At 37.2% G+C, this 16510-nt stretch overlaps 5 protein-coding genes across 8 annotated transcripts; 2 read left to right on the forward strand and 3 right to left on the reverse strand.

Annotated features, from left to right (window-relative positions):
• Window positions 1-101: 101 nt before the first annotated feature.
• Window positions 102-1755, reverse strand: LOC114523590 (ran-specific GTPase-activating protein-like). The gene is made up of 5 exons (XM_028544566.1): window positions 1619-1755; window positions 1423-1532; window positions 1182-1345; window positions 716-844; window positions 102-633 (listed from the first exon to the last, which is right to left on the reverse strand). Exons 1-5 carry the CDS (start codon window positions 1631-1633, stop codon window positions 293-295), a joined length of 759 nt encoding a protein of 252 aa, XP_028400367.1. The 5' UTR covers window positions 1634-1755; the 3' UTR covers window positions 102-292.
• Window positions 1756-1829: 74 nt separating this feature from the next.
• On the forward strand, window positions 1830-4991 carry LOC114523589 (developmentally-regulated GTP-binding protein 1-like). 2 transcript variants are annotated; one of them, XM_028544563.1, is made up of 13 exons: window positions 1830-1966; window positions 2085-2208; window positions 2295-2339; window positions 2481-2579; window positions 2690-2791; window positions 2870-2969; window positions 3094-3163; window positions 3280-3410; window positions 3548-3602; window positions 3685-3797; window positions 4245-4367; window positions 4474-4569; window positions 4687-4991. In XM_028544563.1, the coding sequence occupies exons 1-13, from the start codon at window positions 1928-1930 to the stop codon at window positions 4691-4693; spliced, it is 1104 nt and encodes a 367-aa protein (XP_028400364.1). In that variant the 5' UTR covers window positions 1830-1927; the 3' UTR covers window positions 4694-4991. The 2 variants fall into 2 exon arrangements, with proteins under 2 accessions (XP_028400364.1, XP_028400366.1); XM_028544565.1 differs by lacking the exon at window positions 4687-4991 and having other exon boundaries at window positions 4474-4573.
• Window positions 4992-4999: 8 nt separating this feature from the next.
• Window positions 5000-9917, reverse strand: LOC114523588 (F-box/LRR-repeat protein 7-like). Of its 2 annotated transcripts, XM_028544562.1 has the most exons (19): window positions 9837-9917; window positions 9054-9202; window positions 8894-8977; window positions 8620-8657; window positions 8396-8448; window positions 8154-8316; window positions 7860-7955; window positions 7680-7793; window positions 7492-7589; window positions 7345-7385; window positions 7190-7265; window positions 7055-7111; window positions 6815-6974; window positions 6695-6738; window positions 6479-6558; window positions 6301-6403; window positions 5865-5952; window positions 5555-5692; window positions 5000-5427 (listed from the first exon to the last, which is right to left on the reverse strand). In XM_028544562.1, the coding sequence occupies exons 1-19, from the start codon at window positions 9903-9905 to the stop codon at window positions 5156-5158; spliced, it is 1923 nt and encodes a 640-aa protein (XP_028400363.1). In that variant the 5' UTR covers window positions 9906-9917; the 3' UTR covers window positions 5000-5155. The 2 variants fall into 2 exon arrangements, with proteins under 2 accessions (XP_028400363.1, XP_028400362.1); XM_028544561.1 differs by lacking the exon at window positions 9837-9917 and having other exon boundaries at window positions 9054-9778.
• Window positions 9918-9985: 68 nt separating this feature from the next.
• Window positions 9986-16115, forward strand: LOC114523524 (probable RNA-binding protein 19). Of its 2 annotated transcripts, XM_028544481.1 has the most exons (16): window positions 9986-10753; window positions 10906-10975; window positions 11089-11693; window positions 11877-12153; window positions 12275-12546; window positions 12643-12843; window positions 13219-13333; window positions 13423-13502; window positions 13586-13652; window positions 13725-13804; window positions 13889-13944; window positions 14045-14158; window positions 14351-14456; window positions 14550-14673; window positions 14915-14997; window positions 15780-16115. In XM_028544481.1, the coding sequence occupies exons 1-15, from the start codon at window positions 10205-10207 to the stop codon at window positions 14965-14967; spliced, it is 2769 nt and encodes a 922-aa protein (XP_028400282.1). In that variant the 5' UTR covers window positions 9986-10204; the 3' UTR covers window positions 14968-14997; window positions 15780-16115. The 2 variants fall into 2 exon arrangements, with proteins under 2 accessions (XP_028400282.1, XP_028400283.1); XM_028544482.1 differs by lacking the exon at window positions 15780-16115 and having other exon boundaries at window positions 10906-10966.
• On the reverse strand, window positions 15178-16464 carry LOC114523530. Its single transcript, XM_028544488.1, has 5 exons — window positions 16244-16464; window positions 15791-15889; window positions 15565-15675; window positions 15397-15459; window positions 15178-15312 (listed from the first exon to the last, which is right to left on the reverse strand). Exons 1-5 carry the CDS (start codon window positions 16340-16342, stop codon window positions 15202-15204), a joined length of 483 nt encoding a protein of 160 aa, XP_028400289.1. The 5' UTR covers window positions 16343-16464; the 3' UTR covers window positions 15178-15201.
• Window positions 16465-16510: the final 46 nt, after the last annotated feature.

A 16510-nucleotide genomic window follows, 5' to 3' on the forward strand; every position in this document is an offset into this window, starting at 1 on the left:
TGCTAGTTTGGACCCTGATCTACCCCAAAAGCTGCTGGATCTTTTATTCCAACCAAATTCCATCAAATCATGTCAATACAAAGTCAAAATCGTATAGCATCATATTTATAATTCATATACCACACCAATATTTTTTACACTTCCAAACCCAACAATTTTACAAAACTGTTTCAATTTCAACTATCATAAATGCCAAGTTACTTAAGAAACCTTTCAGGATATTTAAAATCTTATAAGAATGTACTGAGCAGACATATTTTATAAAGAGAAGTTCAATAGTCCAGTAGAAGTTTTATTGATCAGACGGTGGGGTATCAGTGGTTTCCGGGTTATCCTGGGTTGCAGGTGGATCATCTGATGGATTATCCGGGGGATTATCTGCTGAAGTCTCGGATTTCTTCGTTGTATCTTCTGCTTTATCCTGAGGTTCTTCCACATTAGTTTCTGCACTGGTTCCTTCTCCTGAATTTTCATTTTGTTTATCGACTTCGTTTTCGCCTGTTTGTTTTTCATTTTTGTCATTTACTTTCAAACTCTCAAGTTCATTTGCTAGTTTTTCACTCTCTGCATCACTAACAATCAATCCAACCTTTTCCTTGCACTTATCAAACACTTCTTTGAACTTTTTTGCATCTGAAAGTTAAATTTAACATTTGTCTTATGAGATGGTGTGAAAGAAAATGTGGGAAAGTGTAAAAGTCTCGAGTTTACATACTTTCAGAATTTCCAAAGCGAATAGCCAGCGTTTCTGCCTTTGGTTCTTCATCTGCGTAATCTGCAGCTACATTCCACACCCATGCTCTGTCACTACCACAGTTTGGTTTAAGTTCCATGTCTTTCGACACTATAAGTAGTTAAAATTGTTTAAACACTGGTGTTTGGGAAGTTTATTCAAAGAAGGTGGTCTTTTAGTCTTACAGTGGGGTTATGGGCTACACTTAATTCACCACCAAATCAGTTTGATGATGGTTTTCAAAAGGCAATGATGCAAATTGTTAGCACTAACAATTTGGGAGCTACCAATTGTTAATAGAGAGTATAAGAATGTACAACGACGGAAAATCAACATGCCTCATGTATTTTTTTTTCTTAAACATTTATATCCACATGACCATGTGAGCCACCAATATATTAAACGCATGTGAAAATATCCAATATGATTGTATTTAGTGAGCACTTACACAAATGGTTTGCGCACACTTTCAATGTCTTTTCACGCCGCATAACTAGCCTGTACGAATGCTTCGCTCTACTCTTCAATATTTTAACATCGCCAATTCCCCGTTCCTTCCACTCTGGTGTGGTATCATGCTGACCAATAATATACCGAAATAACTTCGCTCTCCTGAGAAAGCAAACATAAAACTACATAAATTTTCGACTATCATGTGCATCGGAAGACCTCAAGCAATCCACGCTTACAATTTAACCATTTCCTCTTCGTTTTCTTCAAACGTTTTGACATCAACTTTTGCCAAATTTACAACTGGTTCAAAATGGATGTCAGGCGAAGAGGGTGCCTCTTCATTTTCCTTAAAATAAATAATAACGTTTTTATCATTTCGTTATTTTGTAATGAAAACATAAAGTTTAGATAACAGATAATACATAAACTAACTTGGTTCGCAGACATAATGAAGGATTATTCACGGATTGTGCAGGATTGAAATTGGTTTCTTTTTGAAAAAAGAACTTTGGTTTACCGGCGTTCTTGAAATTTTTTTGTATTTCCCGAGTTTGGCGCCACCACCAGATTACGAGGGAGCCAGCGGTGTGTTTAAGAAACGTCATGTAGAGAGCATATATAACTGGTTCTTTAACTTCTTTTAGACTCCATCTTGAACTGTGGAGGAGTGGTGTTTGAATATATTTCGTTTTGTTTCTTTTTTTTTGTGTTTTCTCTAATTTTACGTTGTAAGAAAGTAATATGGGAATCCTAGAGAGGATTGCCGAAATTGAAAATGAGGTTTGTCATAGTGAATTGCTGGTGAAAAAGTCCTAAATATATCATTGGTTTTGCTTGTTCATTTTTGAATGGAGTGTATCAGTTTATGTAATGACGTAGTCTTGCATTTGATGTGTAGATGGCAAAGACTCAGAGAAACAAAGCCACAGCAAACCATCTGGGTTTACTGAAAGCTCGGTTGGCCAAGTTACGCCGGGAGCTCATCACCCCCAAGGGATCTGGCGGGGGTCCTGCAGGGGAAGGTAGGTGCTGTACTTTTTTATGATTTCATCAATATCATTCAAACGCCCAGAGATTATTTTTAACAATAAATTTATTTGTTTTGTAGGTTTTGATGTGGCCAAAACAGGAGATGCAAGAGTTGGTTTTGTTGGTATAAATCTATCCACACATTTTACCTCATTGATTGACTCACAGTTCTCCATTTTAACCACATTTTCAGAAAATAGCTTAACAGGTTAACTTCCAATGGCCATTCTTATGAAGCAAGTCATAATGCATCTCAATTATCTAGGATTTCCATCAGTTGGAAAATCAACTTTACTCACAAATCTTGCTGGCGTGTATTCTGAAGTTGCCGCGTATGAATTCACCACCTTGACGACAGTGCCAGGTAGGTTTGGAAGGGTATTTGGAAACTGGTGTGAGTCCACATCCTTATTGGGAGCATCCCTCTATGCCTCATTGGGTACCTTTATAGATTATACAATAATTTTTTTTCAGGTGTGATTCGTTACAAAGGAGCAAAGATCCAGCTTCTTGATCTGCCGGGAATCATTGAGGGTGCTAAAGATGGCAAAGGAAGGGGAAGACAAGTCATTGCTGGTATAATTCATGTTATTATTGTCGTGGATTTAAACTAGAAGTTGTGATGATTCAAAAATCTTGTTCCTTCCCTTGCAGTTGCAAGGACATGCAGTCTCATATTCATAGTGCTTGATGTTCTCAAACCATTGGGTCATAAAAAATTGATTGAATATGAGCTTGAAGGTTTTGGACTAAGGTACATACCTACACTATGAACTTATATACCATATACTCAAATCTCTTGTCACAACAAATAACTGTTGGATTTGTTTAAATATATAATGATATACGAATAATATGAATAATACCACTTTTTTAAGGCTGAACAAAAAACCGCCAAATATTTCCTTCCGAAAGAAGGAGAAAGGAGGAATTAATTTTCAAACAACAGTGAGTTGTTCTGTTCTTATTGCGTTGGTGAATACGTCAGGGTGGGAAGATGAATCTTATTGATTTAGTTCAAGCTTTCATATTTCTGTTTTTCATGTGTTTATTTTTGTGTTTAGTGCGTTCAGTCAGAGCTAGATATTGATACAGTGAGGACAGTGTTGAGTGAATACAGAATTGCTAATGCAGATATAACTGTACGAGAAGATGCGACATTGGATGATCTCATTGATGTTGTTGAAGGAAATAGGTGGGCTTTTATCACATTGATTAGACAGTTAACTGTATATTTGCTCAATTTACTGAAGAAAATACTCTCAAATCCTGAAGGAGTTTGTAAATCTTGTTTCCATTGAAAAGTTTAACCATGTTTTCGTATAAATTTAGAGTCTACATTCCATGCATTTATTTGCTGAACAAGATTGATCAAATCTCTATTGAGGTGAACATTGACTTTCTTTATCCAAAATCTCCAAAGATGTATCATCGAATGATAATTTTCCCTCGGTTATATTGTTTGTTAGGAGTTGGACATCATATACAAAATTCCTCATTGCGTTCCAATATCAGCTCATCATAAGTGGAATTTTGATGATCTCCTTGAGAAGCTTTGGGACTACCTGAACCTCACTCGCGTGTAAGTACATTAGGCTGGTGCATAGCATATGAGGTGATAGTAAGGTTGATGATGGGTAGTGGTAGGTTGTAACATTTGGGTGATTATCATGGTTGATGGGAGTTATGACTCATGGTGGAACTTGTGATAGTGGATGATGACTGGTGATAATCGGTGATGATTGGTGATAGTGGATGATGACTGGTGATAGTGGGTGATGATTGGTGATAATGGGTGATGACTAGTGATAATGGATGATGACTGGTGATAGTGGGTGTTGACTGGTGATAGTAGGTGATGACTGGTGATAATAGGTGATGACTGGTGATAATAGGTGGTAACTGTTGATAAATGGTGATAATGGATGATAAGTGGTGATAATGGATGATGATGTATAGCAATGAAGTATGCTGATAATATTGGTCCTACCATGCTGTGTTGTTCATGATCTCACCCTCTTCATTTCAGCTACACCAAACCAAAAGGTCAGCTTCCAGACTATAACTCACCCATCATTCTTCGCGACGTGATGATCACAGTGGAAGATTTTTGCAATCGTCTCCATCGAACCATTATCAAGGAATTTAAACAGTAAGCTACAGCATCACTCAAAACTGATCCACAATGGCTGTGTTTTCAATCAAACTTCTTTTAGCCACATCTGACAATATTAACAGCAACCTATTTAATTTTTTAGCGCCTTGGTGTGGGGATCATCCGTTAAACACAATCCCCAGAAGGTTGGCAAAGAACACAAACTAAATGATGAAGATGTTGTTCAGATCGTCAAGAGGTAATTACGGGTTTTATGCTTAAATTCTTCAAAATTTGCTAACACCTGTTTCAAGCTTTTTGTAAGCAGGTAATTGTTCGTTATTCCACTATATAACCTCATTTTTGTACTTCAAAGGATCTGAGAATCATCATGAAACTGAAATGGACCACATTGGAAATGCTGTGAATGGTTAAAATGATAAATATTGGATTGAAAGAATTCGTAGACTCGATATAAATTAAATAGTGCTTCAGTTAGACATGAATTTTGTCTCTACGGAGTAAGAGCTTCTGACTCAACCAAACAATATCATGTACCAGCGTTGCTCGCAGATCATCAAAACGTTTCTTGAACGATCAGCTTTTGTGCATAGCCACGCGCGATTCTGAGGATGAAATAAGCAAAATAACAACAATATGAACGAAATATTTTATTTTAAATTGTCTTGTCGCGTTTGTCTTAACATCATAACATGCTACGCAAAATAGTAACGATCTTCCTCACTGGAGCTGGGGTAAGACCTTAAGATCTTATATGCTAGTCACACAATAATATCTCAAGACGAAAGCAAAGACCATTTCCTGGTGTTTTGTTGCGACACCGTTCACGACATCCATTGTTCCTGGTACTCCCAGGCAGAAGGATCATCTGCTGATAGATAATAATCTGCATCATCATCATCATATCCAGCGTTTCCGTTGAACTGGAAGGGACCTTCCTCATCTGAGTCGCTGTACTCTGGCATTATACGACCCATGTCCATGTATGGATCAAAATCTGTTCGTAAATGATAATCTGATAAGTCTTGTGTTGTAATATCCCAGCTGGGACAACTTTCCTTCGTCGCTAACACCTGGTCCATTGTTACAGCAGTGCCTGGAATGCAAAGGTATGAATGAGATACATATTTTTACAAACTATAATTCTGACTACCAGCACTACTGCTATTAACATCACCATCATTAGCAACATCATTAAGTCATTGTCAGGCATGACCACCAACCTCCGACGCTCAAAATGAAACCCTCTTTGTCCCCAAGAATCTCCTCTAAAATAGTCAACGACCCATTCCTTATCCTGTCCGATCCACTGAGGTCCAGTACTTGAAGACAGGGATTGTGCAAGGCAACTTGCATAACAGCTAGAAGATGTAATAACTATATGAACACACACTCTTGGTACAACGGTCTAGAATAACCTGCAGTGGTTGTTATTTTATGCTATATTGCTTAAAGCATAGCTAATGTACACAGTTATAGCAGCTGGATTATGAAAAATCTTAAATCGGATGAAACGTGGAATAATAGTCTCACCTCTGTCAGAAAGGTTCACACAAGATCGCGCGTGAAATTCTCGTAACGTTCCATTCTGAGCTATTGATATCACGCTAGCATCTGTTACCTGAAAGAACCAAGAAAGTATAACTACTGTTGGTAAGTTCCAATATAACCAAGGAGCAGCGTGGCAGCGTCTTTGAACAACTTAGCATCAAATGTGGTATAACAACTGCCTAGATAGACAAAACACTTCTCGACGTTTCGACCTGAGGGCCTTCGTCAGGAGAGTTAGTATCATACTAACTGAGTATCATACTAACTCTTCAGAGTCCAGACGAAAGCCCTCAGGTCGAAACGTCGAGAAGTGTTTTGTCTATTTAGGCAGTTGTTTTACCACATTTGATGCTAAACACTGTTGGGGCAACTGTTTGGACCGCTGTTTGCTGAAGGTACTCTGGTTTTCTACACATACCTCGTCCATATAGCTTATGACCAATTTCTCAAGCTGAAAACACGAGGCGAGACACTGAATACCTTTGTCCGTTACCTGATGACAAGCTTCTAGATCCAACACCCTTCAAAGAAATGATGTCGTGAAAAGTTCATGGAAATCGTTCCTCTTTTCACATCGTTATACGCTGTTAAACTACCTGAGATGAACGCAGTTTGAACCAATGACAAACATCACTGAATCATTCACCGGATCTTGCTTCGCTAACTCGAGCTCCTCCTGAGTGATTGAAAGAAAGGAATTAGGTAGTCCAGTTGGGATTTAAGATCTTTGCAACCATTTATGAAAGCTCTTAACTATATTCTTTAATTCAGTTACAATTTGGTAACGAATGTGTTTATATATAGTTACTAACCAGTTCAGTCAAGTGTCGTAGCGCTAGTAAGCTGTTGGTCGTGACTGAAAAAATAAAGTGTGAATCGTTAATTGCGGACAAACTTTTCTTTCTCAATTATTTCTCAATCGTTTACCGTACTTTGCTTCGAAGAGTTACAAAAGGAAAGTCGCTTCAGTTTCGTGCAACGCATAAAGAGATCAGAAATCCCGCTATCTGTCAAACACATGCAATTTGAAATGCTGAGTTCTTGTAAATAGCCACATCTTTTTGCAAGATGTCCCAAACCATCGTCTGTTAACTGTAAGACAAGGAAAGATAAAGTAAAGTCTTTAAAAAGATGTCTTATGCTCTGAAAACATCGAGTATTAGAAATCACACCTTCATGCAATCATCCGCGATAACTGTTCTGCATTTTTCCGTCAGCATGAAGAAGCACTGTCAGAAATATTCAATTTCTTCTGAGTTTCATTAGCTGTAATCAACGGCAATTATTTAAACTTATCATTTTTCTACCTGTCCAGTAATTCTGATATTTCCCTCGACGTCAATATATTCGAGATCCGAGCATTGTTTGAACAGCCACCAAAGCCTGATAAAATGATCTATCTTAGGATCGCACAGGATTATAAAGAAGAATGATCACGTTCAAGATAAGGCACACGACTTACGCTTTTTCCCCAACTTCGTAACATCTTTGCAATGTTATTTTCTACAGACACCGTAAAAAACTCTATGAATTCTTAGTCGGGAAGGATAAGACTCAAGGATTCCTCTTTTTTCATTTAGTTTGTGGAGTTATTAATGCATTAAAATACCTTTAGCTTCCTACAATTGCCGCTCATTTCTTTCAACGACTTCATTGTTGCATTAACACCAGATAAATTGACCTCTTGTAACTCCGGGCAGTTTTGACCTTTACAAAGCCATGAAATAGACACAGGAAATTGAGAAAAACTTAGTAAACTATAGAAAGAATACCAGGGCAAAAATGTAAGATAGTTACCAATCATATAAAGGGCATAGTCGGAAAGGAGTCTTGAGGAATGAGACAAGTCGAGAGATCTTAGATTTTGGCAACCTCTTTTGAAGAGCGAGAGCAAGATACGGTCTGTTAGTCCTGAAGAAAAAAATCGTTGAGTTAATACAAGAAGCTTTTGTGGTAGTTGTTTCAGAGCTGACAGACCTCCTGTTCCCTGGAAAGGCACAAACACGTCTTTGAAGTCTAAGTGCGTTAGAACCAACCAGGTCTGTCTTGCAAGTTGACGCCATCTTTGACAAACTAGAATAGACCGAGTGTCGTGAAGATTAGACAGATAGTGTTGAGGTCTGGAAGGTAAAGCAAGCTTGGGATGATATGGACTTGTAATATGAAGAGCTGAAGGAGAGTTGGAGAGATGATGAAGAGATGAAGGAGAGTGGTTGGAGTTGATGATGGAGAGATGAAGGAAGACAATCTGAGGCAGGAACAAATATATACCTCTTTCAATTTTGACACGTTCTTTGATAGTTAAAAACATAAAAATATAGAGCAATATATCATCATTAAGACGATAAATCTTAACATCAGTCTCTTCATTATCACCATCATCCATCTCACATTCTGAGATTTCACTGCTTTCCATGTATTTTTGAACAAAATTCTGAAATGTTTAAGAAGACATGAAGGGAACCATAGCATAATTTCTTGATGTGTTAAACAACTGCAGATAGCATTCACACCTCTATTGATTTTTCCGGATTTTTTTCTTCTGTATTTTCTTGAATTGCCCTTGCTGAAAAAAATGATATGGCTTTACAATGAGTTTACATATTTTTCATGCCATGTTAGCGCAAGTTGATCTTTGTCAAATTGACAGAGTTTTTAAATTTGTGAGTATAATTATTATATGAGCTTTGTGAAAAGAATAAAAATATCACAGTTTATCGGAATCTTGCATGCTTACATCTTCTCTTTTTCTCAGCTCTGTTAACTCTGAGTGTTCTGAAAGAAGAGAATAATCTTTGAAATGTTGAATGATCAATGGTTGGTAATTAATGATGATCGATTATGATAGTAATGATGTTCATGGTAATATGATGATGTTATTGGGAAACAATTGATGATGGTGGTGATGATAATGGTGATCATCTGATGGCAATGGTCATGGTACAGATCATGGTACTAACGATGGTGATTAACATGGTGATATGATAATATCTTTGCAGTATTATACCCACCGCCCATCCAATATAAGTTCATCATCTGATGCTTGTAATACTCTCTCAACTTCACTCGTGCGACTGAATGTCACGAAGCCATACCTCAATGAAAGAACAAGAAATCCCATCAATCCTCAAGATCTGTTGCGACCATAACTAGTATTTCAACCCCACCTACCCTTTTGACCTCTTCTTCACCTTATCTTTAACAATTTGAGCAAAAATAACCCTTCCAAAACTTGAGAAGAATTCCTTCAACTGAAGGGTCGACAGCTTGTAACTTATATTCCCAACAAAAATCTTCGGCTCTGTCAGATACACATCATTCTTAACATAAACATTTTTGACAGCTTTCAGCAAGGAGTTTGACCCTGGTACAATATTATCTTTACTTGCTTCCCGTTGAGAAGTGCATTTTATTAAATTTGTATCAAATTGTTCCTCCAAACTGCCAACAGCAGCTAAATCATTTCCTATGGGAATTTGTTTCACATCCATACAGGATGAATTGTTTATAAAAGTTATGTTTGAGAATCCTCCATTTGAGTGCAAGTTTTGATGAAGATTTTTTAACCCTTGAAATTTGTTCTTATTGTCCATGATTTCAGCATTTAGTGCGTCTAATAAAGGTTCAGTGGAACACACCAGGGAACACACTAATTAGTGTTCCAATTATGGGATCAAATGGGATCACTGTTGTCAACTGTAATTCTGTGAAAACCCCGAGTAACAAAGTCCCTAAATATCCTAAGATGTCCGAAAAAATCCCGATGTGTCCTACACGACGTTTTACTAGTGATGGGCGATACCAGCTTTTTCAAATCGATACGATACCGCTTCGATACCAGACAATTTGTAGTGGTATCGATACCAAATTTCGATACCGATACCAGAAATTTGAGCCGTTTTTTACAGTTTGTAATTTCATATACCAAACCATAACGTGCATTTATCCACTCACATTTTTGGCTTTTCCCTTTGTTTTTTCGCGAAATGAAAAATGGGCAGAAATTATTGTGATTGGTAGCATATAATTAAAGAACTAAGGAACAAAAAAGTGACGAACAAAAAAAAATAAATCAATTTTTTTATACTTTTTGGTGGAAAACGCTGACCTAAAATACTGTAGGCTCAGTATCGAAATTTTGCAGCTACTGGTCAAGTATCGATATTTACTGCAAATCATAAATATCGGTGAGTATCGATACTTGGTATCGAAGTATCGCCCATCACTACGTTTTACTATTTTTATGATTTTAAAAGACTGAAGAAGAAAATGTTTATGATTTTGCCGGATTTTTGAAGAGAAATAATCAGATTTACACAATTATGTCTCGTCTTATTGTAAAGAACCTTCCAAAGAATATAACTGAGGAGCGAGTGAGGTCGATATTTGAGGAGATGGGCCAGATTACGGACCTAAAGTTGAAGTTTACAAAGAATGGTGTGTTCCGAAGGTTTGCCTTCATCGGTTTTAAAACGCATACAGAAGCACAGAGAGCTTTAAAACACTTCAATAATACTTTCATCGATATTTCGAAGATACAGGTTGATGTTTGTAAGGATTTAGGCGACGAATCTGTGCCGAGACCATGGAGTAAGTACTCGGAGAAGAGTTCAGCTTTTCAGAAGAAATTGGAAAGAACCGAGAAGAGAAAGAAGGAATTGGATGGGAAAGAGAATGGCGGAAAATCGGAAGAGGTTGTTGAGATTAAAAAGAAGAAAAAGGGAAGTGCTTTGTTGTCAGATGAGCTGGAGAATGATAGCAGTTTTCAAGAGTTTTTAGAAGTGCATAAAAGTCGAAGTTTGAAGAAACTTTGGAGTAATGATGAGTTGGTTGAACACGTGGGGAATAAAGAGAAACAAGTTGAAACAAAGGTTTTGTGAATGTATTCATTTTCATCCTATGATAAATAAGCAATTACACATTGTCAATCTTCACAGAGAACTATAGTGTCACAATTATGTTGTTAAGAAGATGAAAACTCTTAAAATGAGACTTGTCTAAAGGGAGCCAATATTAATTTTAGGAAAAATTGCAATTTGAGGATTCCAGTGACGACAACAATGATGATGAGTCAAACAATAATGGTAATGAAGGTACTAATTGACTGTAGTGTGTGCATTATAATGGAGTTTTAAAGTGGCATTAGAATTTTTATTATTTTGTTTTCAATTTCACACTTTTTATATAAATTCTTTGTTGCCTGAAGATGAGCCGTTGGAAGTGGACATTGATGAGCTGCAAACTGGTTCAAAAGAAGCAACAAATGTTGCTTTGTCTGACATGGACTATCTTAAGAAGAAAGTTCATCTGGAAAAGAAGGTAATTGAAGGTGGTCAGAAATATGAAGTGAAAGACAAGAAGAGAAAGAAGGTGAAAGATGATGACATGGAAAAAAGTGAAAAGAAAGCACAAAAACACGAGACAAAAACAACAGTGAATCAAAACGAAACTAATGATGATAAGTCCATGGATTTTGAAAGAAAATCTGAATTTACCATCAAGCTGCGAGGACTTCCATTTCACGCCAAGAAAACGGACATAGAGGAGTTTTTATCCCCGCTTAAAACCGTCGACATTCGTTTGCCAAAAGACAGCAAGAATAGGCCAAGTGGACGTGCGTATGTTGACCTGGAGAGCAAGGAAGCTTTGAAGAAAGCACTCAAGAGGCATAAAGATTATATCAAGGGAAGATACATTGAAGTGTTTGAGGATAAAAGAAGAGAAATGAAGAAAAATGAGACAGAGAATGAACCACCCTGGATAGAAAACGCCAAAGAATTGGCCGAGAACAAAGATTTGTCTATTGCTGAGGTTAGATACTTAGTTAAATTTCAATCACTGGGAAACTACTAAACATAGAGAAAGAATAAATATTATGTTATTTCTTTGTTATTTCTTTCATTTTATAATGAAATTGTAATGGATTTTGTCAAAGACAAAGGGGAGCAATTGGTTTCTTGAATGTCAAATAAGATTAATTTTTCTCCTCTCTAGACTGGACGATTGTACCTTCGAAATCTATCTTACGCATGCACAGAAGAGGAATTGTTAGAACTGTTTTCAAAATACGGGCCGACGACTGAGGTGTTTGTTCCTATCGATAAAAACAGCAACCAATCCATGGGTTTTGCCTTCGTAACCTTCATGATGCCCGAACACGCCGTTGAAGCATTTAACGAGTTGGATGGACACGTATTTCAAGGAAGATTACTCCACATCTTGCCTGCAAAACCAAAACGAGGTGTAGAAGGCAAAGACGGCGTTGAAAAAGGTTTTTATACGATGTTTTTGATCTTAAAATCTCGTTCTACGGGGTATATTAGTTGTTAAGTTTAAGGACACTTGAATTGCTGATGGTATGGTTTTTAATATTTGTTATGGTTTGTTTTCAGATGGCATTGAAACGTCATCCTTCAAGAAGAGAAAGACAGAAAAGGTGGCGTCGCTCAAAGCTAAAGACCACAACTGGAATGCGCTGTTTCTTGGCGTCAACGCGGTCGCTGAGATAATGGCGGACAGGTACAAGTCAAACAAAAGCGATGTCCTTGACGTTCAGTCAAAAGGAGGCTTAGCTCTGCGAATGGCGCTTGGTGAAACTCAAGTCGTTGCCGAAACGAGGGAATTTCTCATGAGTCACGGAGTGAAATTAGATGCATTTGGACAGGTAAACATTGCCTTGTATTCTTGTACGTGCTGGTGTTGACCAACATGGTAAAACAGGCTTGCTTCTTGTATGAAACTTTCTGTTTTATTTCTATAGCCTGATGCAAAGCGAAGCAAGACGGTGATCATCGTTAAAAACCTTCAACATGACACCAAATTACAAGATCTTGAAAACTTGTTCAAACCATTCGGTCATTTGAGCAAGCTCGTTCTGCCGCCGTCAGGAGTCACCGCTTTAGTGGCATTTGAAAAATTGAGCAGCGCCGCAAAAGCTTTCGAAAAACTTGCTTACACCAAGGTGTGATAAATATACTGCATGATCAACTGTTCGAATCATCTCATATTGATCCAGTGTTACTACAGGAGGAAACCTAAACTAAACTAACTTTATTTATACTGGATAACTCTATCAGTTCTAAACTGTTCTTCCTAGAGGTCCAGTAAGGATCATCTCTTATTGATCCAGTGTTACTACAGGACGAAACCTAAACTAAACTAACTTTGTTTATACTGGATAACTCTATCAGTTCTAAACTGTTCTTCATAGTGATCCAGTAAGGATCATCTCTTATTGATCCAGTGTTACTTCAGGAGGAAACCTAAACTAAACTAACTTTATTTATACTGGATAGTTCTATCAGTTTATCCAAAAGAGAAATATATCTTATTCTAGTTCAATAATGTGCCACTTTACCTGGAATGGGCCCCAGCGGATGTCTTTGATGTGGAACAGCCAAGCGAAGCCACGGATGAAAAAGTGAACGAAAGCGATAACGAAAAAGGCTCAGGTGATGATTCAAAAATGCACAGATTTGCCTTACGTCTTGCTCATCTCTGGGAACCGAATTTCCGAGAGCGTGTGTTATATTTATTTTAGATTCTGATAAAGAAGCAGATGGACATGTTATATTTGTTAAAAATCTGAACTTTGATACAAAGGAAGACTCGTTAAAAGAGGTACCTCGCGTCAATCTCTCGCTGTTTTCTACAATTCTTCTGCAATTTGATCACAGAACTCTTAATTTATTTTCATTTTTTAGCTTTTCAGTGGAGCTGGAAAAGTTTCTAATGTTACCATTGCCAAGAAGAAAGACTCAAGGAATAAAGGTATCTTTTGAACCGTAAACATCTTCAGCGAAGTTTTCCTATGTTTCTCTGAGTTTATATGCTTGGTTTTAGGTGCAATTTTGTCAATGGGATATGGTTTTGTCGAGTATAAAACTAAAAAATCAGCCATGAATGCGATCAAAACCCTACAGGTATATTTCTGAAGCAATTTGCAGAAACATTGTGAATATAGCGTCTATGGGACCAAATTGTTAATTTTCGCCTTTTTTTAACAGAATTACGAGTTAGATGGACACAACTTGGAATTAAAAATGTCCAACAAGAAACAAACGTAAGCATCTCTTTTGCTTTCATTAGCGTACTGCTAAGACATTTCAGTAAATCGAAGAAAAATATTGTGGCTAATTTTAAATGCTTTGTTGTTCTTCCAGGAAAGAAATTGCAAAAAGAAAAACGTCATCTGTCGCAAAACAGAAATCATCCAAGATTTTGGTTCGTAATGTTCCGTTCGAAGCCACTCAAAAGGAACTTCGAGAACTGTTCGGGTGAGGAAGCCATAATATTACAAGATATTTCGCTATAAATTGCCTCTTTTGTGTGTTAACCTGGGGGATTTAGTTTCCCAAAACTACTGTAGAGCGACGGTTGAATGCGCTGTCAATGTGCACTGTTATTTGTAAACAACTTGAAGACAGTCTTTCATGTTAAAATAAACAAAAATTCGTTCGTCTTTGCAGGACGTTTGGTGAGCTAAAAACAGTTCGTTTGCCGAAGAAGTTGTCTGGAACTGGGCCACACCGAGGATTTGCGTTCATTGATTTCCTCACGAAACAGGACGCTAAGGTAGTTTGGAATAGCTTTTTCTATGTGCTTTCTCCTTATCTCGGGAAATAATCAAGATTTGCGGGGTTTTGGAATCTAAATCATTCTTTGCAGAGAGCCTTCAAATCATTGTGTACAAGTACTCATTTGTATGGTCGTCGCCTGGTACTGGAATGGGCTGATGACTCGGAGAGTATTGATGAACTGAGGAAGAAGACTGCAGATTATTTTCATGAACGTATCTTTGATATGCGTAGTGTTTAATGGTGGTGTGGCTGGGTATGGTAGCTGCATGGTTTTAAATGATGGTAGTTGATAAATAATGGTGGGTTGGTGGTGAATTGTGGTGATATTAGATGAAGTTTAGTGGTAGGAGTGTAAGTGGTGGTTAATGATGATGGGTGATCATGACAGATAACAGTGGATGATGATGGATAATAAGGTAAAATGGTAATTACAATTCTTAACCTGGGGCTCAGCAAAAAAGAAAGTGAAAGTAAAAGACCTCGCTGAAGAACTGGATGGACAGTAAAGATTGCGAACGAAACTTCACCCAAGTCAGGTATCTGCAGATGGTTCTTGCTATAGAGTGCTCACTGATGACTGATATCATATGCATAAACACTGATACATTTGCTGATTATGACATCAATTTAAGTTGAAATGCATGTGTGACAAGTTTACAAATTTGGACAGCTAAATTGGAACGATTCAGTACAAAATAAATAACCTACTGCGGTACTGCAATGAATGAAACTATAAACTATCAGCTGATTAAATATTGCTCCTCTAATTTGTCCAATTCCATCGCTTGCTTGATTCTTGCCAAACGCTTTTTGTTAAATTGGTTATCGTAGAACGGTACAAAAAAGAATATCTGGAAATGATGAATAGCAGATTATTAGGCAATTGAATATTATTTTGCTAAAAGGAGCGAAAATCCAATTTAGGTGAAGCCTACCGTGTTAAAAACAAACGATAAAGGGAACCAGACTGGCAGGAACCCAGATGAAAATGACCTTGCCTGAAGCAAATACAATGTAGACTAAGTAAAATGATTGTGTTGTGTGTGTGTGGGGTCACTGGGGTGTACAATTTCAATTCAAATATGTCTCTTTTCATTACTCACATTTCCTTCCGTGCCAGAAAACTGCCCCGGGTAGAATTCAATTTCGACCACATCAAGCCATTCCGCTCTTGTGTAACTAAAAATTTGAACTGTATTTCTTTCCCTGTCGACCTGAGGAGAATATACAAATATATATTTGATCTCGGCAGACACAGATGTATAGTTTGATGTGAACAAAAACATGACAATGAACACTATCTTCTTCGACTTTGTAGAACTCATTCACCTTATGCAAGACGATTTTCTCGTTCTCGGCCAAACTTGCCACAGCGTTGACAACTTTCTGAACACATATTTCTGGAGTAAGCTCTGTTATTTGCCATCTAAGAAAACAATTATATGTGTAAAAAGTTGTTTAAGATATCGATCACTATACTTTGCTACAGTAATTTGGAATTCCGATCAGAAAAATTGTTGCAAATTAAGTAATTCTAGAATATCGTAAATTATATTCCCGGAAATTTGCCTTTCTTTGACTTGACTCTTGCTAACTAATAGCACATGACAACTTTGACAATTCTAGTTCAAAAGTGCTTAGTCCTAAGCGAGTTAATTGTACAAAAATCAGCATCAAATTTAGTTATTAGTTTCGTGTAGAATTGTAGAACATTGTAATAAGTTCACTTTGTTACTTTGTATATTCGAAAACGTAGAAAATTGAGAAAAATTATACCTCTCCTTTGTTGCACGAATGCAAATTTTTTATTCCCGGAAGCCAAATTGCTGGCCGTAGTTTCGCTTGGAGAGGCGACTGTGCTGCACTTAATATACACACCATGATTCTTGTGTAAATTCTGTCATAAAAACACTTGAGAGATGGCCATTTGTTTTCAAATTATCTTTTGATGTTTTAATGTTTGACGAAAGTACAACCTGCGAAGCAGTTGTCATAGATATGAGGGCTTGATTACTCTTTTGTAAGATGAGTATTTACATAATATTTTAA

Source organism: Dendronephthya gigantea, unplaced genomic scaffold (assembly GCF_004324835.1).
Source record: "Dendronephthya gigantea isolate DGI-Jeju-01 unplaced genomic scaffold, DenGig_1.0 000028F, whole genome shotgun sequence".
In the NCBI taxonomy this organism is placed as follows: Eukaryota; Metazoa; Cnidaria; class Anthozoa; order Malacalcyonacea; family Nephtheidae; genus Dendronephthya; species Dendronephthya gigantea.

What these genes read in the sequence shown, in the direction of transcription:
- LOC114523590 (XM_028544566.1), bottom strand. An exon ending in GAAGAGGAAATGGTTAAATT is followed by an intron (nt 1,346 to 1,422) that starts GTAAGCGTGGAT and finishes TTGCTTTCTCAG; the next exon opens with GAGAGCGAAGTTATTTCGGT. An exon ending in AGTGTGCGCAAACCATTTGT is followed by an intron (nt 845 to 1,181) that starts GTAAGTGCTCAC and finishes AACTACTTATAG; the next exon opens with TGTCGAAAGACATGGAACTT.
- LOC114523589 (XM_028544563.1), top strand. Translation starts at nt 1,928, where the DNA reads ATGGGAATCCTAGAGAGGATTGCCGAAATTGAAAATGAG. An exon ending in TTGCCGAAATTGAAAATGAG is followed by an intron (nt 1,967 to 2,084) that starts GTTTGTCATAGT and finishes TTTGATGTGTAG; the next exon opens with ATGGCAAAGACTCAGAGAAA. An exon ending in CACCTTGACGACAGTGCCAG is followed by an intron (nt 2,580 to 2,689) that starts GTAGGTTTGGAA and finishes ATTTTTTTTCAG; the next exon opens with GTGTGATTCGTTACAAAGGA.
- LOC114523588 (XM_028544561.1), bottom strand. Translation starts at nt 9,475, where the DNA reads ATGGACAATAAGAACAAATTTCAAGGGTTAAAAAATCTTCATCAAAAC. An exon ending in GTGAAGAAGAGGTCAAAAGG is followed by an intron (nt 8,978 to 9,053) that starts GTAGGTGGGGTT and finishes TCTTTCATTGAG; the next exon opens with GTATGGCTTCGTGACATTCA. An exon ending in TTTCATTTTGAGCGTCGGAG is followed by an intron (nt 5,428 to 5,554) that starts GTTGGTGGTCAT and finishes TTTGCATTCCAG; the next exon opens with GCACTGCTGTAACAATGGAC.
- LOC114523524 (XM_028544481.1), top strand. Translation starts at nt 10,205, where the DNA reads ATGTCTCGTCTTATTGTAAAGAACCTTCCAAAGAATATAACTGAGGAG. An exon ending in AAAAACTTGCTTACACCAAG is followed by an intron (nt 12,844 to 13,218) that starts GTGTGATAAATA and finishes ATCTTATTCTAG; the next exon opens with TTCAATAATGTGCCACTTTA. An exon ending in AGGAAGACTCGTTAAAAGAG is followed by an intron (nt 13,503 to 13,585) that starts GTACCTCGCGTC and finishes TTCATTTTTTAG; the next exon opens with CTTTTCAGTGGAGCTGGAAA.
- LOC114523530 (XM_028544488.1), bottom strand. Translation starts at nt 16,342, where the DNA reads ATGGTGTGTATATTAAGTGCAGCACAGTCGCCTCTCCAAGCGAAACTA. An exon ending in ATTTGCATTCGTGCAACAAA is followed by an intron (nt 15,890 to 16,243) that starts GGAGAGGTATAA and finishes AATTGTTTTCTT; the next exon opens with AGATGGCAAATAACAGAGCT. An exon ending in AGAAAATCGTCTTGCATAAG is followed by an intron (nt 15,676 to 15,790) that starts GTGAATGAGTTC and finishes TATTCTCCTCAG; the next exon opens with GTCGACAGGGAAAGAAATAC.